The following is a 25,615-nucleotide window of genomic DNA, read 5'->3' as shown; positions in this document are numbered from 1 at the left end:
CATGGACATTCGACCGCTCACTAGTAAATACGGCAAGTACGCTAGGGTGGCGCATTCTCACGTATCTCGTTGGAGTTGTTGTATTCCATCCTATATGAATATATAACAAATTTTTCGGCAACGTAAACTTACCTTGGTAGGGGCGGAGAGTCGTTCATGTTTATCATCTTCAACTCCTCTAAAACGGCATCCCGAAGGTTCTTATACTTTCCAAAACAATGGTGCACAAGAACAATTTTACATTTATTTTTTGTAGAAAGTCAATCTTCACAAGGTTGCACTAGCCCATCCAAAGTCAATTTACAAAAAAAAAAATTCCAAACGAACAACAACACAAAAACAAAGGACCACAAGAATAGTCAAGGCCTACACAGAATGGAATCACCGAAATTCTCTGATAGGAAAGATCCAAGATAAAGACATCTGATAAATTTGTAGATACAGAAGAAGGCAGAACAGTTTTCTAGATAACATTATTCTATCACGTTATCATCACAGTGGAATCTTTGCTAGTCACTCGATTATCGGATTGCAATGTCCAGTAAGAAAAAAGGAAAGTGGACAAAACTAGAGAACATCCTATCCAAAAAAAATACTATCACCAGTAAGAAATAAAAACACGAGATCATAATGAGAAGAGTTTTTCCACTTAAAAATCACAATTCGTGGTCGTCAATGTCATCGTTACCTTCATATGAGTCATCTAAAAGTTCCTGCTTAGCATCCTTAGCGGTATTACTACGAGATGTACACAGCCGCTGATGTTTTTTGAGGTAGATCAGCCGTCGAAATTTGCTGCCGCATTCACAGCTACAATGAAAAGCATGATTTGAAATAGTATTAATACGAAGAAGGTCGTAGTGAAACAACCCACTGAAAAGCCGTTTCGGAAGTATGCGTCAACGTGTGCATTTTCAAGTCATTACGGCGCACAAATGCCTTCTGGCACGTTTCACATACGTAAGGTCTAATGTTGGTGTGCACAGAGCGAATATGAGCGGTTAATGCCTAAACCACTGGTTTGTCTCCACGTTTTGTACAAGGTCACTTCTCAACACAGTTCTGTTGAAATGCATTTAAGCTACGATCATTACCATCCACACTTCGGCAGCTATACAGAGAATGTTGAGTCTCGCTAATCAACTACAAATGGAACAGATGAGAAGAACAAATCATGCAGCCCATTCCTAGGTATTCGCATATATTTACGTCGTTGTTATGTTACGAAATTTACAAATGCAGAACGTTGTATGCGGACCTAAACCAGAAAGTCTACGGATTAGGGACGTTTAGAAAGCTATAAAAACATTTTAAAGAGGATTAAAGGTACGCTCTCTACAGCAATTCAGATCAATTTTTTCTCAGTGTCGTAACATAACTCGGGGCTCAAAATGAGACCCTCCACCAACTGCACCACCATAGATACCTTCCGCGCCACTTCGACCGCAGGTCAGGTTGCTGGGACCCTTTCAAGATTATGTATGTACAGATTTAAAGGTACACAAAACTGACGATGTTGAAATCACTCATGAACAATGCAGGGTGCGGGGTAGAGATTACGAATATGAGAGTTATCACGTCACTCTGAGAAACGGGAAACAGCTCGCGGAGGCGGTGCGTGTACGAGGATGGTACGTTATAAGGTGTCGCGGAAGTTTGTCCTCTCTTTTTCAATAAAATTAGGAGGGATTAAGCGCGAAAACACTGCTTATCTACACTTAATTTACTAACAATCTATACCCCAACCTTATATTGTCAACGAAAAGTCCCAACGCCTTCAATTGCGTGATATATTCGGGTCTTTGAAGACCAGGATAAGCGGAGTTTACACCGTAAGTTACTGTTGGGAAAATATGGTTGAGAGGAGGAGGAACTGTGCTCTTATTTCTGAAAGTTCTATCTCCCTATCTTCTTTTGGTAATGTTAACTTACATGTCATAGATCCTCTAAGACTAATTTTAGGTTTTAGGGTCCCGACTGATTTAGTTATTTCAGAAATAAGAGCGTCCTTGAGTGTCTCCACCCCCACCACCTCTAACCACACTTTACACGTTACCTTTATGTTCTCAAGACCGTGAAATGATTACTGACACGATTCCTCGGATACCTTGACAAATGAAATGCCGAATTGAAAGTATTGGCAGCAATATTGCAACCCAACTCACCTTACTGCATTTGTAGCCTGGATGGTCGCATCCTTCGTAAGGACACATGTGAAGATGATTTTGGTGCACCATTTGCACATGACGCCGAAGTCCTACATGGTGGAACACTCAGAATGACATCAAACTTCTGATCCAAAAACGTACCGCCTCGTCTGCCAAACTTCTGGCCACACTCTTCGCACACAAAATTGCGCTCCTTCCTGAGAGAAAAAAACTGCATTAAGTGACGAACTTCCTCAAACTTTTCAATTTTCTCAACTCTTAGTTCTTTGAACTCACAAATGTTGGATCGATATATGCTCTCGAAGTTGGAAAGCGGAAGCGAACCGTTTGCCACATTCTTCGCAGTCGGTTGGAGGCTTAAGAGACGTTAATCACGAGACTAAACGAGAAATTTAAAAGGAGCAACTTATCTACCCTAACGGCTGGTTTCTTGTGAGCCTTCTTGAAGTGGACGTCTGCAGCATGAGGCGATTTGAAAACCTTAGATAAACAAATACTCATATCCACGGATTCTTTACTTTGCTCATATCGAAGTTAAGCAGGAAGCAGTTGCACACACCTGTTCAGTACTCACGTCCATTTCGTCACTACCTACCAAATCAATAATACATTCTTCTTTCGTGCCAGGACTCTTAACGCTGCTTTCAGCGTCCTCCGCCTCCCCACCCTCGCATGCGACGTTTTCTTCTTTGACCACATCCACGCTACTGTTGCTTCTCTTCGAGTCCATCCCTTCTGCTTCGACTTGGCGTTCCTTGCGCTTCTTCAGCATCGATATCTTCATTTCCAAATTTCGTCGTTTGTGTGCGCAAATGCTATCCTTACGCCATAATTGCATGGAGGGCGAAACGTTGCCGGCCCTTGAATCTCCTCTTGAAAGTGGAAGCAGAGGCATGGAAATGTCTTTAGTGGCTGGATATACGTGACCAAAGTTAGGCAGAATAGTCCCATTTGCTGCATGAGCTTCTAGCATCATTCGTTGCAAAATTAGTGAGAATACGCCGTTATGGGAAGATAGCTGTGGGTCCATCCACTCCCTATCTGAAGTAGACATAGATTCCCAAAATTAGAAGAAAATAAACGATGGAACGAGGATGCGAAAGACAAGACAACGAAAAAATTGCATTATCAGAAAAAATTAGCGCAGGTGGAGTCGCTAGCTGATGACGTTTGAAACACGAAAACCCTCAACATCTTGTGAATCCTCAAAACCTTGTGGATAGACTTAGGAGCTCTCAAAGTCTTGAGAAGAAAAGGGTTACTTATGAAACAAATTCTATGCTTCCTGTTCTTCAAAGGCAGCATATCACGAAATTAACGATGTTGGGATCTCGTTAACAATATGGGGTTGGGTGTGTATACCGCCTTAGAGATCGAATGTAAAAAAGTGTCTAGGAAAAGATCCCAGTTTCTCTATGAATAGTCTGGTTAGGGGTTTATCACTAATCAACGGGTCTGAAACGACTGAAAGAAAAACAGAGCGTATTCCGTCTTAGATGACGTACTAGCGGTAGATTCAGACTGTCGACTCCTACTATAAGCACTTCTGAGCCTCTGTGTCTTTGCTTTCACTAGTAGATTAAAAGAAAGGCACATTAACGTCTGAATCTGTGGAAGGCAATGCATTACCCACCTAATATGTAGAAGTAAATAAGGGAGGGCATGAACATCAAAGAAAAAAGAAAAGAATTGACTACTAGCCTCTCAACTGAGCCAAAGATCCACGGCCTCAGTGCTCGGATTCGATTTCATTTCCTTAACTTCACTCTCTCGCTCGAAGCTTGTCAGTAACAATAACACACATAATGATAGGAGCTTTTCAAGCTCATGCGGTCGTAGAAAAGTGATGTAGAAATCATGTATGGTCACGAGAAAACACGATCAGGAAACGATTCGGCTTCGTACGAAACCCTTTGCAGGATATAGGTTAGGTCAGGAATTCTTGAAATAACCGTTTAATCGGATCAAAAATACCAATGCTGAGTATTCGTCGTCGAGCGTCTGTGTTCGTGGCAGGAAGCTGACGTGACGCGGTCACCGCAAGGAGAACTTTTTTTTTTGGTAAGTTTAACATGTCAACTACGAGTACATTCAGTTTTCACTTCTGGAAGAAATTTATCTAAACCAGAGAATCTAATCGAACCTACAAGGTGGTGGGTCCGAAGGCGAACACCATAAATGCCTCAGCTACAATTTGTGCGAGGTCAAAAAGACGGTTCGTACTACTTCTGCCTGGTAATGCTCACGTTTTTTCCGCCTTACACGCCTTTTGTGTGAGATTCAAACTTCCACAGTGAATTACTTACTAGACATAACCTGAACAAACTCGGCGTCGACTAGATGTTGCATGTTATGTTAGCTGTCTTTAAGTCATTCTAAAGATATGGCTGAAGACAATGGCACAATTTCAAAAATTTTCTTAAAGGTACCATATCACGAGTTTGGCGTAGTTGGAAAACCTTCGGGAAAATATAGAGTTCAGACTGTAGATTATGAGTTTGGGTGTGGCCTCATCAATTCCCCCTTATCTACCTGCAAACCGTCGCTTATTGCTATGAGGTACGCGGAAATGTCCTAGCTCTGTCCTGCACGCATCACGTCCACAAGCGAACGGTAGTGCGTCCGATCATACTTCATCGGAACAAACCTCGTTTCCAGGTCACTTTTAAAGGTATCACCCCATGAATCTGACGTGGTATGGATTTTTGATGGACAAACTCTTTATGGGGTCGTACATTGCCGAATCAGGGGTGGTTCCGCTCATCTCTCCCTAATCGTAATGAGAAAAAACGGCGTGAAAGGCTCTGTTTTTACGATGATTTCATTTGCAACTCTCCACACTTCTACACGCGCCGCATCTAGCTGCGCAGCGGTCGGAAGTCAGTGGGTTCTCCTCGGCTGCCTCTTCCAGTGAGACCTATCAATAGGGTGCCGAGGGTACCTGAACGAGGAGCGTTCTAAAGTTCCTCGTAATGACCAAAGTGGTTCCCAAGTGGTTTCTTACGACGATCATGACACGATCATTACGACGAGAGATGAGCGGAACCACTCTGATCCCGCAATCTACAAATCCATCTCTAGCTTTTGCCGCGGATTCCCTCACTACGTCAGATTTGTGGTATGCTGCCTTCAAAGGCATCACCCCACGAATCTGAGGTGGTACGGATTTCAGGTGGAGTAGTCGTATACGGGATAGTAGATTATGGAGATGGGGGTGATTCCGTCCATTTCTTCTTAATTGCTGCAAAGTAAGGCCCGGAAGATACGGCTGCGGACGTTCTGGCCACTATTTTCTACAAGGAGTTCGACTGGAGCGCGCCAGCCTTGTGCATGCGCCGCATCTTCCGGGCCGTTTTTTACGGCAATTAGGAAGAAATGGACGGAATAACCCCCTCTCCATAATCTGCTATCCCGTATACGAATACTCCATCTGAAATCCGTATCACGTCAGATTCGTGGAGTGATGATTTAATGACGATTAGGAGGAATTGGGTGGGTCACGCTCAAACTACTCGTAATCTACTTTATATTTGCCGGTTTCCCAACTACGTCAACTTCGTGATATGCTGCCTTTAAGGTAAAGGAAGGCGTTGAGTTGCGCTATGAGGTCCGAATAATTGAGGTTGCTGTGATCCTCATACAGATTATCCCTTATAATTCTTTCTGCCGTTACAAGCAAAGAAGTGCACCAGCTAGGTGACGGGTGAGAAGACCACGTGATTTGTCCAGCTGACGTGTTTTTGCTGCTTTTGCTCGATGAAGGGATTAGAACGAAGGATGCTTTTTTTCGTGAGATTGATGGATGAAGGCTTGGGTGTTTGCAAATAAATTTTGAATAGATCCAACAATTACGAAGACATATCCATTAACTTATCACAGCATCACAAAACTATTGGCTTATCCCGTGAGGATGTCTTACTTTTGTTCAGAAAAAAAGTAATGATTTGCACCTAGCATAAAGTGTTCTGTGGTGGAATTACCCAATTGGTAGCACAAATGATTAAAGAATGTAGACCCAATTTTACGATTTCTCGTCACGACGACACGAAAATAGAGCATGCTTTCGCTGCTCTGCCCTCAGTTAAGGAAAGAAGTGTATGTCACCAAGATCGTAAATCCAATACTTCTTCCTCCTTATACACCATTACCAAGTAATAGTAAAGTAGTCAGTAATAATAGGGATCTCGACTAAATTTTTTCCTTCACTATTCCTTCCTTCATGATTCAAAGTTCCGCTCAACCAAATCCTCATCAAAAATGGTAGTTTATCATTAAGTTCAGCTAATATCCAAAGACTTCTGAACTTTAACCAACTGTAACATTTACAATGCTCCGATTGTGGTCAACTGGGTAAGTAGGACTAGCCTTCAGTTGCAGCACAGCAGAGATAAAAACATAAGAGTCAAGCAGAGAAGGAGTGAGCGTTGCGAAAGACGCATCGAATTCATCTGGGGGAACAGATTCAGCGTCGATCATACGTAAGAAGTGTCAAAGAATGCAAAAGTCAAGTGGAAATTGCAAAGAGACTATGTTACAGGGACCAGGGATTTTGCCATAGTTAGAAGAGGATATCCTAATTGTGCTCTACGATCATTTTGAATAGGCGACGATTTTTAGAATGAATGACTTTGAAGTTCCAAATAATGTAAGTGAGAATCCAGGATCACTTGTTGCAAAAAATTCAGTCTTGTATCTTCGCTTGGCCTATGATTTTCAAAGCTAAAATATGAGGAACTCTTAGACTTATGATGGTTGCTATTCCGCAGAAAAAAAAATCCAGAAAAAAAAAACAGAATAAACACCCACAGCAATATCCCTCAGGAATTGTGAGAATCTGGAGATTTTAACTATGCAGTTCCTGTCAGTTGTCTCGCCTAGTTCGGTGATATGAGCGCTGTCCGGATATTCTTTGAATTTTTAGCTTAACTATGTATGAGCAGAAGGATATATAATTTATTATGCGTTCCACCACCCTGAGCCGAAAGCCGAAGTAGCGCCAAAAACTCCGTGTTGCTCTCATAACTCACCGACACTCTCCTCGCTATCAGTATTCTCTCGGTTACGGCTGGAACACTAGAAGCATTTGATGATTTTGCGAATCTTGAGAAATCTATGGGTATTTTGTTTAAAGGCAGCGTTCCGAGAAATTTCCAAACCTACATTCTTCTCAATAATATATCTGATTGCGGATGTAGTCTGGAAAACATCACAGCAAAAAACCGGAGCGCTCTCTACAACTTCAGGAATAGGATAGGTCAGGCGCACCCAGACTGATAAATTTACCCGACGAAGCAAGTCCTTGCACCTGTGCGAGTTACAAAGTCCGTTTTAACCGCTTTCGTTCCGTCACTCGCTCAAGTGTAAGGAGCTGAATACTCGGAAAGATCTTAAAGATTTGTAGTTCGGCCCATTGATGTGAATCGAGCTGTCTCAGTTAATGGTTTCGTTCATTTTGCGACAACGGGGTGGGTAACTTAGACATGAGCATGACCATTTATTTGAATGTTGTGCCGTGATAACAGGAATTCCTAGGGAAGGAACACTCACTTCCAGAACTCATCTAATGCGGGGTAACCATCAGCACTTTAAGTTCCTTTGGAACTACCGATCCTATGTCTAAGAAGAAAAATTGGAGTTGTTATTGTTGTACAGAGCATGGATAATGTTTGCTTCGAAGCTCAGAATAAGAAATTTGTGAAGAATTTCTAGCCACATGAAAGGACAGAGAGCAGATTGAGAAAAATTATGATGGAACGAACAAAAAGCTTAGGTCCAAATTAATTGCTTACATGTTATCAGAGAAAAAAACGAATGTCATACCAAGTGAGAGAAGATTCGACCAAGAAATGCATGTGCTGAAAGTGGCAGCGTCGTGGAAAGCGGTTGTTCTCAATCGATCTCAATAATATAATATTTACCATGCACATCGGCAGCACCCCTGATTTCGCCCATGGATGCACCGAGACCTGAGCAACACAACGAACAAGTGCTCATATTTCCAAGATGGATAGATATATGAGATATCTCAGGAAATCCGGACCCTCCTAGGTGTGCAAAAACCACCTCGTCGAACCAAATTTTACATGGAAACAATATCTTAACCTTTAAATGGATCCATTTGCAGAACAAACGTTTCTTAGAAAAATGGCTCATCCTGTTATCGAAAAAAGCAGCGAAAAACGTTTGCGTTTTGATTTTTCAAGTATAATGGTTGTGTCAGGTCCACGAACGCGAGAGAAACAGACAAAAACGTATCCGCAGCGTATTTATATGATCCGGCTAGTGTGTACGTTGCCTATATTGTTAGTTCTTCCGGTGTCCACAAAAACGATCGCAAAATTGTTACTTCACATAAAATTCACAGATTAAGGTATTAAGAACAATGAATATATGACAATAATAATTATTCTGATGAAGAAGGACTGTCACATTGCAATCAGAAACAGCGCATCAACTCTATTCCATAGGGACAGCTGCAACAACAGTATTTACGTTGGTATATCTAAATGAAAAGAAAGCAATGTGGAGAGAGTTGTCCTGTTATATCCTTAGTTGTTTCCTTATCATTTGCAAGATTTTTCTACTGTCTTCCTGAGTGAGCACCATGCCAACCATGCCCTTTGTGAGCATTTCATTAGATCCTTAATGAATCAAAGCGGCTAGGTCTATAGACGTAAAGAGGGGTGAAGTGAGGAATCGACAACAGAGTCCAGCGCGCAGAGCCGAAATGAAAGATCCATGAAGTTAGATTCGCGCTAAAAACAAGAGGAAAGATGAGGTTAGCTGTTCTTGATACGGTAAAATCGACTCCATATAATTTGCCAAGTACAGTATCCACCCCTCGACAGAACGCGTCTTATACAAAATCCCTGCGCTGGAGCATTAGGAGTATCCCTGAGGTGATGAAGCGGAAGGCGCCCACCTCATCGAGGCAGGATCTCAGTTGCCATGGAGCGGCACTGCGATTATAATGATACTAGAAAACAGCCGCAAACTACCACCACCACAAGTCACGCAGCAACAATTACATACACACGCACACCGAAATTCTTCAAATGAACACTGAGAAGATCCAATAGTTAATTGTAGGAGAAGATGAAACTCAATTACTGCCCCGTAAAAGGGCACGGAAAACATATGGGTGAAGGTTTTTTCGGGGTAAATTGTGTCTCTGTAGCGGAGGCGAGGGTAAGAAAGTGTAGAAAGAAAGAGAGAAACTTTTACGCGACTTTGGATGTCCGCAGTGGAAAGGTCCTCGGTGCCGACCAACAGACGACTGCTGCCACTATGACGGACGTGATTTGTGATGAGTGTGAGAGTTGACGAGCGGTGCAGAGTACTACTATCACAGCTCTCATACTTTTGAGGGGCTTTGGCCTATGTGGTCTTCAGTTTTGGTAATTTTAACGAGGAGCTCACATAAGAACAGGCGCTACTAATTCCCTTCGATCAAAGCGCACTCAAGACCACCTGGCGCCTCCTTTGACCTCAAACCTTATCGTCAGTATTCGGGACGGGACCGAAGGCGGAACCGGGCGATATATGAACGGGGGACAAGGTGCGAGATGAGGGTGCCGAGTGGTAGTATCGATCTGGAGCGGGCGGGGCGAGAGCGGTCGTGTGCGGTATCAGAGGAGACAACAACACACGCACGTATATGCTAATCAGCTGATGGCAGCCAACCGGCCGGAAATAGCGGAGACGCAGGCGTGCAAAGAAGACGAACGAACCGATGAGGGCGAAGACGTGCCTTCATTTTCGCTGTCGTCGTCAGCTGTTGCACTTACGCGCCGACGGTCATTACCTGAACTTTACGGAACGGACACCGTACGACTACGGAGTAGCACCATTAGTGACGTCTCACTCTCCGGTCTGCTCGTGAGGTAACGCCTGCACTATGGCAGTTCTCGTCCCATCCGGCTGCTTTGTCCCGTTTCTACCATTTCCCGCCAGTACGTGAACTGAGAGGGAAAAAACTTTTCAACGCGCTACTGGCGATGTCTTGCAGTCAACCGGAGCTAATAGGCACTTCTTGTACGAGAAATGATTAATTGAACATCCATGTCAAGCGTGTACTTTATTCTCAGAGTTGGAATTTGCGACGTTAGAGGTCCTCGTCAAACACAAGTTGCCGCGTCAATATGCCGAAGCCAGCACCGTGAGAGGAAAAAGGTGTGTCAAAAACATAAAGGCGTGCCAGCCCGACACACGTTTAAGATTCAAGTCTAGATATATTTGGTGGAAGTCCTCACTGGATTTTCTCATTCCCAGCGCTCATTCCCTGGAAGGCCTAGGTTGAAACCAGAAATAGACTTGATATCGGTATGGATGTGCTTGTCTTTTTTTGCTTTTCTCATTGAGACTACCGAACGCTATTATATATTCTAGTGAGCTCTGTTCCTTCGTGTTTCTGTAGTATGGTACAGCAATGGGCGCTTTTAAGTAAATGAATATCGCACGAGCATCCTTGCGCAGGATACGTAGGCAACTTTTCTCAATCGCATATGAATTCGGCTCGTGTACTTGACACCAGGTTGGGCGTGGTGGCACGTGCTGGATGTCAAGGATGAAACCACGATCGAAAAGCTGGAATAGTAACCACGATCGTTCCTCCTAAAGCATCAGGACCTCATATTTCAGTCGCGGACGTTTTTCTATTGCCGATACCAAGAGGAAGTTGTTGTGATGGTTAGTGGCGTGCGAAAAATCGAGCCGTATTTCCTTCATCTAGGTTTAATAGTTCAAGACAGAGAAAGGAAAAAAAGGGAAAAAGTAAGCGGTTGTGATTGTACTAAAAAATCATGGATCTGATTCCACCAACAATATTTCTCACAGTTCCAAGACGCTGGAGCGCCATGCAGTAAATATGCGTGCAGGTCGAGTTGTTAGCGTGTTATATACACTTTCCTCATTCCTTACTTGATTCACATCATTTTTTTTCTCATTTTTTCTTAGAGACCTCTTGATAAATTTGGGAATCACATTTATTTACATATTTTGCAGGTCACCTGCGGATTTTTTTTAGAGTGTGTTTGAAATGATGTAAGTCCCACATCATGAACATCTCGATCTCGTCCTTTTCCTCCACAGGTAGCGATGCATCACGACGTCTTTAACGTTGCGTGATGTCACGCTAGTCATCCCCGAATAAGATTCTACATGAAAATATCAGAGAAAATCTGGGCTGCCGAAAAAGCGACATTGCGAATTCAAAGGAGAGAAAATAAAATAACATCACAAAAATATCGATTATATCACTTTTTAGCCAGAAAAGGAAATTAAGTAGTACAATCTATCTCATTCTACGTAATCAAACAATTGAAGCGATAGAATTGAAGCTTTGATTAAAAAAAAAGTTTCAGTACTTGAATGATTAAGGCACAAACGTTTTACTGAGTAGCTTGATTGCAAGAAATGATGTAAACGTAAACGGGTCGGACCAGAAAGCTTGATGGTTTGAAGCTTGATGGTTTGATGGTTTACAGCAAAGGTCATTCACACAATTGCCGGAAAATCTTGAATTGAAAGTCAACGAATTGTGGATTAGTTTGTATCTTTCACATTCTGATCCCCTAGCAGATGAGCTGCTATCAAGCCACCAACGAAGTGGATATCGAGTCTGCAACTAACTGTCCTGTCGAGCGTGGATTTTGTTTACAGCAAAGGTCATTCACACAATTGCCGGAAAATCTCACTTGACAACGAGAGAATTTTAATGTTCCGGCTTTTTGCGAAATGCGCTCAGTAGTTCATGAGCGTGTCGGTGACACACACGTAAAATAAAGGAAAATGAAAGCATTAATACATACAAAACTTCCACTGTGTAACCAAGCATACTGTAGAAATAGCTATAACTTCTTCACAATCACAACAAAAATAAAGTTGCGAGACATATGTTCTACAAGAACTTGACAGAAACTGGTGAAAGAAGGTGCAAGCAATATTTAGGTAATAATAATAATATAAACACAATATAATACGATAATATAATAATTAGTAATAATAGTCATTTGAAAATAGTAAATAATAATATAAACAATATGGATTCGAACTCATTCACCAATACTCAGATTGCTATCACCTACACGTATATCTTTCCTTCTTAATGGAGACAGTAAACAAGAAGTGTTCGTCGCATGAGCAGAGAATGTTTCATCGTTCACGAGATCGAAAACAAAAACTGAGTGGCAAAACAAGCATGAACGAGCGTCAAGGCATTAGAATATTAACGCGGTGGCTGGTGACGAGATCCTTCATCCGCTGTTGCACGCAATATCTTAGTAGTATGTTGTCATCCAGAACAAGCAGGAGGAAAAGAGACTAGGGAAAGGGATGCATGAAGATAAACCACATCCGCATTTTGCACTATGTGCAACCGAAATGCTTCCGACTGTGGTGATGTGAAAGCGAGCGGTCGTGCATGATCGATAGTATTGCTATCAAACGACCGCTCTCATATCGCGAGCGAATGCTCGGCTCATAGCTCTCTTTCCATGAAGCATTGAAAGATTTGCTTTGTGATCGTACGACGCATGATCGATGCTTGGGAGGAAATTTCTTCTTTTTCACTGTCGACAGGTATTAGCCAATCGTTAGAGTCCTTGGCCACAAATGGAAACTACAACGATCAAGTAAGGAGGTAATAAGCTGAGGTGACTGAGCGAAGTCAACTGGAACTTCTATGCAAATCGTAGAAGGAACAAATTCAGATAGTGTTGGAAAAAGAAGGATTTATAAACGTAGCTCTTTCCTACCATAAAGGAAATTTATGGTAGGAAAGAGCTCTGACAGAATTAAAATGAAACGAATTCCATCCAAAAAAGGTTATTCGCCAGCTACTGTGCTGTGTCAATAGCATGTACGACCGCACATCCAGGCATAGCGGGTGTGCGTCACAACAATTAAACCGTGGCGAAACTGCGTACATAACAATCCCCGAACTAAACTTTATAATTTATGAGGTGTGGTTCCACGGGAGGAGTACATATACCAATACTATGCAGGTCCCACGACACAATATTCTTTTCTCGAGAAACGGTCGGCATATATTTATAGCAATACATAGCAACCCCATATCTACAGCCTTCCACGAGTTATGGAAGGTTGTAGATATGGGGTTGCACACAACATATGATTTAAATGCCAAGACTGTCTGCTCCGGATTCTCGCCAGTTCTGCATTCGCTCATTTCCACACAGCCGTCGACGTAACTTCGGAGAAGTACCAAGTAAATAAAACATGGGGAAAATACTTATTTTTTGCGCGCTACAGCAATAGTTCTGGATCTTCTCATACATACTTTTCTGCCGAGTCATTCATGCGCATCCTGAACGATCATCTTTTTCAACCTGTTGACGAATTCGTCATTGTTCAGATTGTTTGGTCAGAAGTAAATTCTTATTTTTAGGTTATCCCAAGCGATTAGCCTGTGGCTTGCATCTTCTTCTAAGCAACTCATGCGATTATCTACGTGGACGGTTGTCGGCGCAGAGCAATTCGAGTGTCTCTACTGCTCTCGCCTCCTACTCGTCGCTGTCAGTCGACTACTTCTCGAGGAAAAAATATTGTACCGCGGGACCTGTCAAGAATCCTGCGACATCTACTCTGCTTTGGAAGCGGTTGGAATACAGCATCTCTCCCTAAAAGTTGTTTCCACAGTCAAAGATCACAGTGGGAAAATGTCTTCCGATGCCGTATGCAAAGTTACCGGAAAGCTGGTAGCTGGTACCGGAAAGCAAAGTAACACTTTTCAATGCGCTAAATTTGCTCCGCATTCAAATTGATTGGACTCTCGCGAAACATTTGAACTTTTGAAAGTTTTTTTTTCGAAAAGGAAGATGGTTATGTGGACCTTCACGAAAAACCTTTCTTCATAATATCTCAGATATCAGCCATTGTTCATTACGTATCGCGTTTTCTTGGTCCCAAAGAAGCGGAGATCCTTCATTTGCTGTATTCAAGATGTAGAAAAGTCGAAAATATGGATCTATTATGGATTTATGTGTAGTTCCAGTGGTCCTGCATTTCCTAATGCTATCCTTGTTCAACCAATTGAAAGGCGATTTCCTGGTTTCATTCTGCTCCTCCATTTTTGGTTAAGATTCGTCGATCCAAACCACATTTGACTTTCCTTATGTTCCGAAAGAGTTGGCTATTGAAAACAATGCTCACCTTCTCACAATTATCACACTTGTACATTAGACGTGTGTGCTGTTTCAACGAGCCATCTTTCTGCATGTGATAGATGAACAGGTGTGATTGCACATTCTGCTTTAGTGTGAATGCTGCGTCACATACGTCACAGACGAAGGTCTTCTCGCGAAATCGACTGAATCTGAAGTTGAAAATTGTCAATTCCGAGTAGAAATGCTCCCTGTTACAGCTCTTAGAATTCTCTGTAGTTGTAGTAAAACCATAGAATTCCTGCATTGTTTCGATTGCTGCAGAATCCACAATAAAAATAAACCATGAAAATTACAGATGACTGAAATGAGTGTATGAGAAAATTTTTGACGGAGACAACGATATTTTACTTTGAGTATTACTGAATTTTTCACGAACTTCTGAAGGATAGACTTCAACTGTTGCTATCCTGGACACTTGAACGTAAGAAGTTGTGAAATTACTTTGAAATGGGCTGTGTCAACTAAGAAACCCTGACTAAGAAAAAACGACAGAAAAATCAGCGTTAAAGGACTCATCCAGTAATAGTTCTCATACGCTCTCTTAGCCTGCACAAGTTTCGTTCTTGGGGGATGCATAAGCAGGGTTAAGCTTAGGGGATGGGACACGACCCTCTCGAATACGAGCCCGTTCCCCACCCCCTCGAAATTTCGTGTGTTTTGAAAAAGAAAAATCGAAAATTGGTCGAGGAACAAATGACAGATGTGAGATTCGGTAGCTGACAGAAGCGAAGCAACAGCAGGTAGTAGAAGAAGCGAATTTGCTGAAACGCCTTTGAAATATTCCTACAGAAGTAATTTCTGTTCTATTCTATTTTCATTTTAAAATTTATTAAACATCTTCAAATACTAATTAAAAGCCATAATGTGAGGAAAAAAGAAAACAGTCAGGTGCATAAGTCCAATTACAGAAGAAAGTCGAAAAAAATCAACAGTTTGTTTCGACAATGTGATAATGGGACGACGCAAGTTCGACACCCTGTCGAGTCATATTTTTGCAAGAGAGTTAGAAATTTGGAACCAGTTCTAAAAAATAAAGGATTTAACTTTACGTAGTGTTCAGCAGTCTGAAGGTGGAATTAATGGGATTTAATAACCAAAAAAGTTCAGAATCTGCGTACATGGTTAGGTCTGGAATAACTGCGAATAACTTCTTCATGAGAATACCAAAAAACAATTTAGTTAGTTTTCTAGAGAAGAGAGTTTGCCTTAAAAGCAGCCATGTCGCTGCTTTTCTTCACCTCCCAGTCTTTCCGGAATTTTGATGGGACAAAGATGGGAAAAATGGCACTTTTCTCATCTTTATCCCATCAAAAATTTGCAAAAAATACAAGGCCCTGGAAATCAAGTGGTATACCATCTGATAGAGAAATTGCTCTGGTATAAAACACTAAAAAAATTGCTTTGCTCTAAGTTTACTCTGAGATATTGAATTTTTTTTCAAGATAACACACTTTTCGGCGAAAGAGCAAGAATTGAATTTTGGCATGTTTTCTCATTCAAGAAATATGAGACGGGATTTTAGAAAATCACCCATAGGAGATAGGAAGACTAAAGAAACCACCATGCTCAAAATTTCTCCTTTTCGGACCGTCTGGTTCACTCAAAATCTAGACGGAACAAATCCAAAAAAGTCGGAAAACTTTAAATTTCGCTCCATCAAAATTCCAAAAAGGCTTGGAGGTGGGAAAAACAGCGTTATGCTTATTTTTTAGGGCAAACTTTCTTCTCTGAAAGAACTTCCTGAATTCTTCCTTTTGGTCCTCTTAGGAAGTTATTCGCGATCTTCCAGACCTAAGAACAGAACCAAAACGTTAATAAACGTTAACATACAAGGAACGTTCTAGCGTTCCTAAGGGGAACCTATTCATTGGTTTCATTTAAAGCAACCTATTCATTGGTTTCATCTGACTAGGCAGTCGAGCAGAACTCACTGGCTTTCGACCACTGCACAGCTGGATGCGGCGCGTGCACAAGGGTGGGACGTAGCAACTGAAATCGTCGTGAAAAATGGAGTGTTTCACGCTTTTTTTTACAACGTTTGGGGAGAGATCTCTAGCTTTCCCAGCGGTTTCTTCCACTACGTCAGATTTGTGGTATGCTGCCTTTAACTGCAGAACACTGTCGAGTGGACTCCAGCAAACCGCCCTGTACAGGCTTTTACGATTTACGATTGGCCTTTACGATGCCGTTCGCTGCGCTGCAGAAAACAAGCATCAGAGGTCGGCCAGTCATCAGTATAGGAGACTACGCTATCTGCTGCGGTGATGGTGATGAAAGGGAGGTAGGTGGCTGCCAGATGTCTCTAGATGCGCTTTTTTGTACGACCAGGATCGCAGAAGACGTAAACTCTGGATTCTTACTGTTGTCCTCAGCGGTTTCTGTAAATGCCCACACACCTACGGAGACCGCTGAGGACAACAGTAAGGAGACCTTCTATGACGTAGTGGACGTGTGGATGTCTGAAATACTCAGCCAGCAGGTGGTCACGACGAAAATGCGAAGATGGGACTTGAATAACACCACGATATGTTAGCAAAATGGCATTATAAAGCGGAGCGCATGTTGGATTACGGTGACGGTCTGGTCAACTTATGTGAACAGACGGGCCTCAGCACAGCTTCCACGTTTAGGAGGAATCATCGACTCCGTCAGCTCACGTTTCAAGGGCCAAACCTTTTAATGCCTGAAGAGTACAGCAGGCGGAAAATGAGAACTCTCATACTTAATCCCGACTACATTCCGGCGAGGAACATTCCTCAGTCAGATGTCCGAAAATCTAGAGCTATTTGGGGCGTCGCATTCCACTCTGATCACCGTCCAGTTCTTGTCAGCTTCAAGATACAGTTCCACAACAGAAACCGAGGAGTTCCTCTTCAACCGAAAATCGATTTGGCAGGTCTAAAAGACGAAGACCAAATTTCGCTTCATGTTGGAGTACGTACCAGGAGAAAGCTCAGCGATGCGGATTTTTTCACAAAATGCATCCAGAACGCTGCAAGGGAAACGCTGGCGGTTCTGTTGCTGCGGAAGAAGTTAGCATTTGCATCTGCTGAAACAAAATCCACGTATAATTCTGTATGCGCCGTCCGCAGCACTGGCCAGGGAAAGCGTGTGAGAAGAAAGTTGCGTCTTCAGCTGCAAAAAGACCGTGAAAACAGATGGATGTCAATAGCAGGAGTTTTTAAGGAGTTTGGGAAGGAGTGGAAGGACATGAGGACACGTGGAAAGCGAGTGCTTTATTAAAACAGTACAGCGGGAAAATGAAGAGATGTTCTCCAGCGCTCAACACCGGCAATGGAGCGGTTGTCGGTGAAGCAACCATTCCAACTTGGAGAGATCATATCAAGACCTCGCGAATTGACAAGCGCTGCCAGCTCCTGAACTCGAGCACGTTCGTAGGCTGAGATATGCGGTTAACGAGGAACCACTGACGAGTGGAAGCTCAAAAGATGAAAGATGGAAAACCTGGTGGAGACGATAGAATTAGCGCAAAAATGCTGAAGTAGTTTCCTTTTGAGATTGATGAGATAAAAAGGTCATCCGTTCAATATGGACAGACAAAGGGATGCCTGATTCGTGGAGACGAGCTATCATGGTGTGTTGTGTATAAGGTTTTGGAGCGGATTATCCTGGACCGACTTATCAAACATCGCGAAGACACGACAAGCAAGCTGGCATTCGTTCTGGCCCATCTACGAGTGTCCAGATGTTAATCGTTAGGAGGGTGATCGAAATCTGGGAGCGGTATTCCAAACCAATTCAGTTACCTTTCTTGTCTGTGAAGCCGCTTTCGACTCTCCTCATCGAGGCCGTCTTCGCAACGCGCTCCGCGCCGATGGAGTAACAGGAAAGCTCGTTTGCTTGCTTGATGACATGCATGAACGAACAACTGCTGCAGTTCGAACACCATGTACAACACCGTTTGAAGTGGTAACTCGAGTAAGACAAGGGACAGTTGGAGGACTCTTCCTGCTCAGTTTCACCATCAACAACATTATGCGAAGAACAGTAGATCAGTGTTCTGCCAAAATCATCCCAGCATCAGGACGCCCCTGACTGATCTCGAGTACGCTGACGATGTTGTTATATTCGCGGAAAGCAGTACAAACTTTAACATGTTGTCAAAATTGTATCGAAGCTGGCTACAGTCTATGGATCACGTCAACGCCCTGGTAAAACAGGCAGATGTGGTTCTCTTCGAGACCTCGAACGGGAATCAAAGATGCGCTAAGGCCATTTCTGCATTTTACTCCTTAATGGTATCACTTCAGGAATCTGAGGTGGTGCTGGTTCCAGGTTGGTTATACCCATGCGGGGTCGTAAATTATGGGGAGGAGGGTGACTCCGTCCATTTCCTCCTAATTGCCGTAAAAAACGGCTCGGAAGATGCGGCTTCCGTTCCGGGGCGCTATTGTCACCAATGAGTTCGATAGGAGTGCACCAGCGTTGTGCACGCGCCGCTATGGGCCGTTTTTTTTACGGTAGTTAAGAAGAAATAGACCAAATCACCCTCTTCCGCACAATTTACGACCCCGTAGAGGCATAACCCACCTGAAACCCGCACCACTTCGGACTCGCAGGGTGATGCCTTTAACGAAATGGCTGTGGTTGACTCCTTCACCAACGAAGTCAAGCTGCGAGTCTAGCTATCAGCAAGTGAAGCTGCTTAAACAACTGCTTAGCTACTTTCGCCCTAAAGTATGCCACAATCAAGATCTTCACGCGGAAATCAAGGTGGTGTACTGGCGGATGACACGTAAGATATCAAACATGTTGCATCATCATCGAAAATGGCTACCGAAAATCGTCTCCGCCTCTTTGGTCATAGATTAAGTAGACCAGCAGAACGCTTGTTCAATGTGTTCTAAGGAGATGTTCTAAGGTTGGGTTCAAGCTGGAAAACGCTTCCTGGTCGAAAACGGAAGTTCTGGACTGAGGTGGTGAACGAGGACGTGAAGACATTCGGCGTGGATAGGCAGTTCAGGAGAGACGCAAGATTTTGCAGGATATGAAAATGCGACGAATGACTGATTCTGTGCAAACTCTCGCAGAAGATCGAAAAAATTTGGCAGAGCTATGTTCGAGAACAGCATATCGCGTCATCAGCCCGCCAATTAAGTCAAGTCTTCACATTACCTCTGCATACATATTTGTTCAACTTAAAGACCGCATACCACGAATTTGGCAATTTTGGGATTCCTCCATGAAAAGATAGGGTTAGGGTATGCTGATGACGAGTATGACCACCATCACGCTCAATTATGCAAGTCAAATAAATCGATTTGTTTCCCTCTAAGGATCAATTTCAGGACCTTCATAAAAACTGCTATGCTTCAAAGAATTTCAGAATTCTTCCGAGTTCTCGGTTGGTTCATAAATCATTTCCCTGTCCCCGAAAGTGCATCCTAGTAATGACACCAATCCACGTCCCTATTAGTGCGTTAACCAAATATTGCCTACATCTGGAACTCGTAATTGATGAGCGTCGAGCAAGAAAAGCTGTACGGATGAGCTGCAGGACAGATCAAGAACATTTGTACAAATTTCGTTCTGTTTTCCTGTTTCTATAAGAATAATGGTATTCTTCTTATAGAAATCTAATCTTATAGGTGAACAAAATACAGCATAAGTTTAGCATGAAATTTTGTGTGGACGAGGAGTAAAGCAGAACACCTATTACTCCACACCTTTAACATTTATGGTTACATCGAAGAGTTTATGTCTGATTCGTAGGTATCCGACTAGATGCAATGCTTAATTTCTCGACAATTTCCAACAAGCTTTTGAATTTTTCTCTCATGAAGGCATTCTGTGTTTTGCTTCGAACTTCGGACATTGCAATCGATGAAATGGTGTGATTTTAATGTGTGGTCGTTGTTGTTATAATGCTCTAAAGTGGTATTTTCTCCATCCTACTGCCTCCACTAGCCTATAGTTTCACAACGTTTTGATCTTCCCTATCATATCATCTTTTCAAACTAATTTTTTTATTCTATACACCGTATCATTAATGATAGTCTCACCTTTTGCGAGGAATCTCACTGACTGTCATGACCTCTTGATGACAGTGGTCTCCCTTAACAAAACATTTTGCTGGAATCAATAGCGGTAGAAAAACAAATTTAAAAAAAAACTCTTTGCACAATAGGCAGCTGCCGTGGGTGAGTAAAGAAACAGTTAATGTAAGATGTTTTCTGTGCTGGAGAAATTTTGTCAAATTTCTCTGAAGGTTCAGGTGTCAAAGTTTGTTCTCAGAAGAAAAAAACTCTAAGCGCTGGAAAACTTTGAAACATTCGTTCGTTTTGCTGCAGCCAAAATAATTTGCTGTGTGGGCAAAATATAAGTAATCATCACAAATTTTGCTTTCCTAAAATTTTCTTTCATTTTCTATTTTACACTATCTTTAGATCTTCGTCTATTGATATGTGAATCTAATTTATTTCTTTTATAAAGGTATCAATAACAAATGTTTAAAAAGATTAATAATAGTCAGAAAGTGCCTGTAAAAACTAGATCAAAGGAATCAGTCGTAAGTGATACGCATACGCAGTACTATCCTGACCTTCGCTGGGGCGGGCCAACAATGCACTTCACTACAGATTCTCCACTAGATCTACCCAAGGTGATTGTACGTAAGTTTGGATGTAACCACTATATTGCACTGTACACCCACTACCGAATGCGTTCAACCGGAGGGCGCGACGCTCTGACGCAAGTTCATCATTTGCTTGACACACTCTCCACTTTATTCTTCACCAATCAAAAGCGCACCGCGTACAACCGGCTGAACACTATCGGCGCCGACCATATATCGCGCAAATACAAAAATTCACATCTTTTTGTTTCTAACACAGTTGACTCGTCATTTCTAAATAATTATATTAAGAAATAATAAGAAGTATGAGACATTCATGCGCACAGTAAGGTCAAAACGACATGATTTGTGGTGTAACTGCGTGACTGATCGCGCTCGAAGTGGAGTGGTGCAATCTTTGCTCACCTCTAAAGCCCCACCACAGTTGATAAAGGTCCCATCACGAACTCTTGCACTCAATTATGCAAGACTCAAACTCTTGCATAATTGAACTCCAGATGGGGCCGTTTTAACACAATCGAAGATATTTTGACATCTACAAATAATGTAGAAAGAAGTTAAGGAAAGTCGTCCTCTAGAGAAAGAAATTGGTGCCCTGATCATGTTCAAAGATTTGTAAGCTACAGATAGGTAAGAGATATTTGAAGGCATTAACCCACGAATCTGACGTGATGTGGATTTCCGATGGCCAAAGACTATACGGGATCGTAGATTGCAGAAACGCGTGGAATAACGCTCATTTCTTCCTAATCGTTGTAAAAATGGCCCGAAGATGGGGGTTCGAGCGTTTCGGGGCGTTATTTTCCACAATGAGTTCTATTGGAGCGCGTCAGCCTTGTGCACGCGCCGTTGTAATTAGGAAGAAGTGGACGGAATCACTCTCTTTCCCACAATCTACGGCATCTGTAGGCATGACCCACCTGAAACCCATACCACGCCAGATTCGTGGGATGATGCCTTTGAAGGCAGCATATCAAGAAATTGGCTGAGTACGAAAACCTGACGGAAAATAGAGTTCAGCTTGTCAGAAACGAGTATGGTTCCGCTCACCTTTCTCTAGTGGTCGTGGATAAACGGCACGAAAGACGTCGTTCTTTTTTTTTACGAAATCAGGGGGAACTGAGAAGGGCCACGTACGTTTTTCCGAACCCTACGTTTTCCTTGTGGTTTCCGTACCAGATCAATTTCGTAAGTCGCTGCATTTAAGGGACAACGTTACCTGTGCGGAAAAAGCAAGGTTTTCGAAACGCTAACATTCAAGAAGGTTGATTCATTCACGGGTACTGCAGTATAATCTTGCGCAATTTTTGGGCTCAAATATTTTAGTGCGGAATTGCGATTACTAGCTACGGCAGCCTCCTACTTATGTTTTTACCTCAAACTGCAGGACTGTACGAATTTACCGATTTTGTTGGTCTCCTACTTGACATCGCCTTCCCTTTCGTTGCTGTCACCACTGTTAGATGATGCCCACAATCAATGCTTGCTTCTAAATAACTATATGCAACTATGCTGTTACCATCTACTCACGAATCTCCACTTCCTCACCCCTTTTGACTTCTACTTCTTTATCATCATTTGCCAAAATGCATTCTTTTGTATCAATTTCCTCTTCGTCAGGACTTTTGTGGAGATTTTTGATGTGATGCTCGTCTACTAACCTGAAGTCGTCATCTGCGAAGCAGTCAATACCGCTACGCATTTTACGACGATTCGGATGATCGACGCATTCGTGCCCTACAAAAACATTATTCACTCAGTTAGAGAATCTTATTACACACTACGTCCTTTATAACGCAGAAGATTAGACCTTATCTTATGAACATCTTCAGACCTTACACTCTGAAATAAGGGCAGTAAAAAATAATGCGTTTTTTTTTCGGAATCGTTTCCACCAATAGCCATCAGTAAGAGATTGTGATGACGGAAGGCTTTGAGTGAAATCTTTACTTATTGGATCGAGAGAAGTTACATTTTTTCATCGCTCGTGCCAGGTCCAAACTAGGTTCCGGCCCCAAACTGCTCGTGAAGAGATCTCAACCTCGAGGATCTATCGTAACTCTTCCTTCACGGGAACTGGATGAGCTACTAGCATAAAACGACATGAAACTCAGTGTAGTTGCAAAAGCGGCTGCGCCCGAAGCGATCCAGTAAGTCAAACTAGAGACGGTGAACTACTAGTGCTAGCACCACTGATCGCTCCACCTCGATCCTGACCACTAGCACCACTACACCACTCTGTGCGCAGCCGCATACGCCACTACGCCGAATTTTGACCCGACAATACCACTTTTAAAAGCAACATACCACAAAACTAACGTGGTGAGAGAATCCGCGGGAAAAGCTGAAGATGGAAATGTAGATTGCGGAGTCCGGAGTAGTTGCGCTCATCTTTCCTAAGTCGTCGTTAAAAAGGGCGTGGAGACGTCGCCTTTTACGACGATTTTAGTTGCAACGCGCCACCCTTGCGCACGCACCGCATCCACGTGCGAGCATTAATGACGTCTCCTCACAGACCTATTAAAGTAAAACCAATGAACAAGCTACTGACGGGACCGGAACGTGTACGTAGAGCCGCGTTCTTACATGTCTCGCATGAACTATAGGCGTTCCCACGTCAATTTTTTTTAAACGACGATTAGGGACAAATGAGCGGACTCACCTCGGATCCATCTACGAGCCCATCTCTATCTTTTTAAGCGGATTTCGTCACCACGTCAGATTCGTGTTATGTTGCCTTTAATTGAGAATTACTAGGAAGATACCGTCCTAGCTGCAGCTATGCTTCTGCTCTGTTGACGATGATGACCAACACTGGAGACAGTGACTTCACTTTCCGGCAGTTTTTGATTGTGTATAGGATGGTGATTATGACGATCGCTGCGATCTACCCGCCCACAAGCACTGCAATCAAAGATGAACTTTCTGCCAATGATGTTGGTCTTCATCGTGGAATGAAAGAAGTGAGGCAGCCTTTTTCCTAGCACCCATACAACTCAATCAATTTGGAGACATGGATGTGCGGTGATGCTTTTATGCTTCATGTGTCATCGCTTGGCCGTATGGTACACTTGTACGAGGTTATGTCGACGTCATCAGAAGAACAAGACACAGGCGAGACGCAAGGGCTTGTCGAGATAAGATTGCAAGAACGATTTTCCACGCTAATTGCGACACACAAAATCAAAGCCAAGAAAATGATTCATACCTTCTATACAGTAGAAACAAAGTTCGACCGAGTTCTCAGGAGCACAGGGCGGTAGGATCTTCTCTATAGTAGTGGTGCGAAAGAAAACTTTGTCTGGATCGAATAATTTCGGGAGGATATAATTTCCTTTCTGTAGGAGGTTCATGTCGAAGTTAGCTAGCCGACCGCTACGCGAAGAAGCTAATCAGAAATGAAGTACTCGTCATATCCATGATAACTAGCAAGTTCCTCTTCACAAGTCCATACAAAAAAATCCTCCTCCCAAAGTTCGTTCACAGTTTCGCCGCTGTTTACGCACGAATTCGACGCGCTGCGCTCGAAGCGGCGCGGAGGACCCTAGCCACCTACGCAGCAGCTCGTTTTAGGCGTTGGGATCGTTTCGATGCAAGTCGATTCCAACTGCTGGCTCTACACCGCTTCGAGCGCAGCCGCTTACGCAACTGTCCGTGCTTCATGTCGTTCTAGCGAGCTCTGATGCGGAGTGGTCGATGGACTACCTACCTCTGGGAAATTTGTGTGCAATGCGCAAGATCTATGGATTTGAAATTATATGAAGACTTCTCACATTTTTTCCAGTAAATTCTAAATTTACATAATTTAGACATTGCAGTACTCCGAACCAAACATTCGAGCTTTGTAGCTTTGAGTGTAACTACTTGAAAATCATCTTCCTATGAAGTTCGAAACTTCAAAACCCTCTTGAAAATAAGCTCCTTGAAATAGGGCAGTAGATACAATGCATGATGGGAAAGGATGGTGAATTTTTGATTAAATCAAACTTACAATTAACGGAATGAGCAGTTGAAGCACAACATCCTATCCATTTAAATTCCTTTAAAGGTAGCGTTAAGGAAAATTTTCGACGTTGGACTATGTACACTGGTAGGCCAGGTTTAGGACATAGTTCCAAAGAATGACAAGGAAATCATGAAACTACCGGTAAAAATTTAGGCGTCGGAAGCATTGAGAATACTCCAGGTATTGTATAACCTAACGAAGCAACTCTTTACACGTATGAAGCTGACGAACCTCAAACTACCGAAGCTCGAAAAGCGAATTTCATTGTTTCTACTGCACGAAGTTGATATATATATATATATATATATACCAGTCTGGATGTCCGGCTAAAGCCGGACTAAACTTTTTTGTGGTGTTCTCTTCGCTCGCATTCACTGATCAATTAATCAAAGTCAATCAAAAATTAATGGTAGTGACATTTTCTGTAAAATTAGAATCCTGTTTTTCTAACAACATTTCCTTCATTTTCTATTATAAACCGATGTGAAACGATTGCAAAGTTCCATTTACCTTTTGTGACATGCTTACGAAGTTACTGCGCGATAATACTGCATTATAACACAACAACTCTACGGCGTTGGACCCGTCGCAACGCATTTTACAGTTATTTGACGCCGGCGCACCAATCCGACGCCTTGGGACCCGTTCCAACCCATTTTAT

The 25,615-nt window shown here is 42.6% G+C and overlaps 4 protein-coding genes across 7 annotated transcripts; 2 read left to right on the top strand and 2 right to left on the bottom strand.

The window, feature by feature from the left end:
* Positions 1–656: 656 nt before the first annotated feature.
* Positions 657–3,222, bottom strand: RB195_019828 (uncharacterized protein; the record flags this gene model as incomplete). Of its 2 annotated transcripts, none has more annotated exons than XM_064187858.1 (7): positions 657–810; positions 875–1,008; positions 2,166–2,257; positions 2,310–2,365; positions 2,445–2,524; positions 2,583–2,648; positions 2,728–3,222. In XM_064187858.1, the coding sequence occupies 7 exons, from the start codon at positions 3,220–3,222 to the stop codon at positions 657–659; spliced, it is 1,077 nt and encodes a 358-aa protein (XP_064043739.1). The 2 variants fall into 2 exon arrangements, with proteins under 2 accessions (XP_064043739.1, XP_064043740.1); XM_064187859.1 differs by having other exon boundaries at positions 2,728–3,198.
* Positions 3,223–9,839: 6,617 nt separating this feature from the next.
* On the top strand, positions 9,840–13,951 carry RB195_019827 (uncharacterized protein; the record flags this gene model as incomplete). Of its 2 annotated transcripts, XM_064187857.1 has the most annotated exons (2): positions 9,840–10,051; positions 13,576–13,951. In XM_064187857.1, 2 exons carry the CDS (start codon positions 9,840–9,842, stop codon positions 13,949–13,951), a joined length of 588 nt encoding a protein of 195 aa, XP_064043738.1. The 2 variants fall into 2 exon arrangements, with proteins under 2 accessions (XP_064043738.1, XP_013307060.2); XM_013451606.2 differs by lacking the exon at positions 13,576–13,951 and having other exon boundaries at positions 9,840–10,055.
* A 104-nt stretch (positions 13,952–14,055) lies between these two features.
* Positions 14,056–24,301, bottom strand: RB195_019825 (uncharacterized protein; the record flags this gene model as incomplete). Of its 2 annotated transcripts, XM_064187854.1 has the most annotated exons (6): positions 14,056–14,118; positions 14,340–14,502; positions 20,377–20,429; positions 22,352–22,437; positions 22,497–22,685; positions 24,157–24,301. In XM_064187854.1, the coding sequence occupies 6 exons, from the start codon at positions 24,299–24,301 to the stop codon at positions 14,056–14,058; spliced, it is 699 nt and encodes a 232-aa protein (XP_064043735.1). The 2 variants fall into 2 exon arrangements, with proteins under 2 accessions (XP_064043735.1, XP_064043736.1); XM_064187855.1 differs by lacking the exon at positions 14,056–14,118 and having other exon boundaries at positions 14,241–14,502.
* On the top strand, positions 16,913–18,409 carry RB195_019826 (uncharacterized protein; the record flags this gene model as incomplete). Its single annotated transcript, XM_064187856.1, has 3 exons — positions 16,913–17,462; positions 17,540–17,662; positions 18,117–18,409. The coding sequence occupies 3 exons, from the start codon at positions 16,913–16,915 to the stop codon at positions 18,407–18,409; spliced, it is 966 nt and encodes a 321-aa protein (XP_064043737.1).
* Positions 24,302–25,615: the final 1,314 nt, after the last annotated feature.

Source organism: Necator americanus, chromosome II, assembly GCF_031761385.1.
Source record: "Necator americanus strain Aroian chromosome II, whole genome shotgun sequence".
Classification (NCBI taxonomy): domain Eukaryota; kingdom Metazoa; phylum Nematoda; class Chromadorea; order Rhabditida; family Ancylostomatidae; genus Necator; species Necator americanus.
The sequence above is the reverse complement of the archived record's forward strand: the minus strand, read 5'-3'. Positions and strand labels throughout refer to the sequence as shown.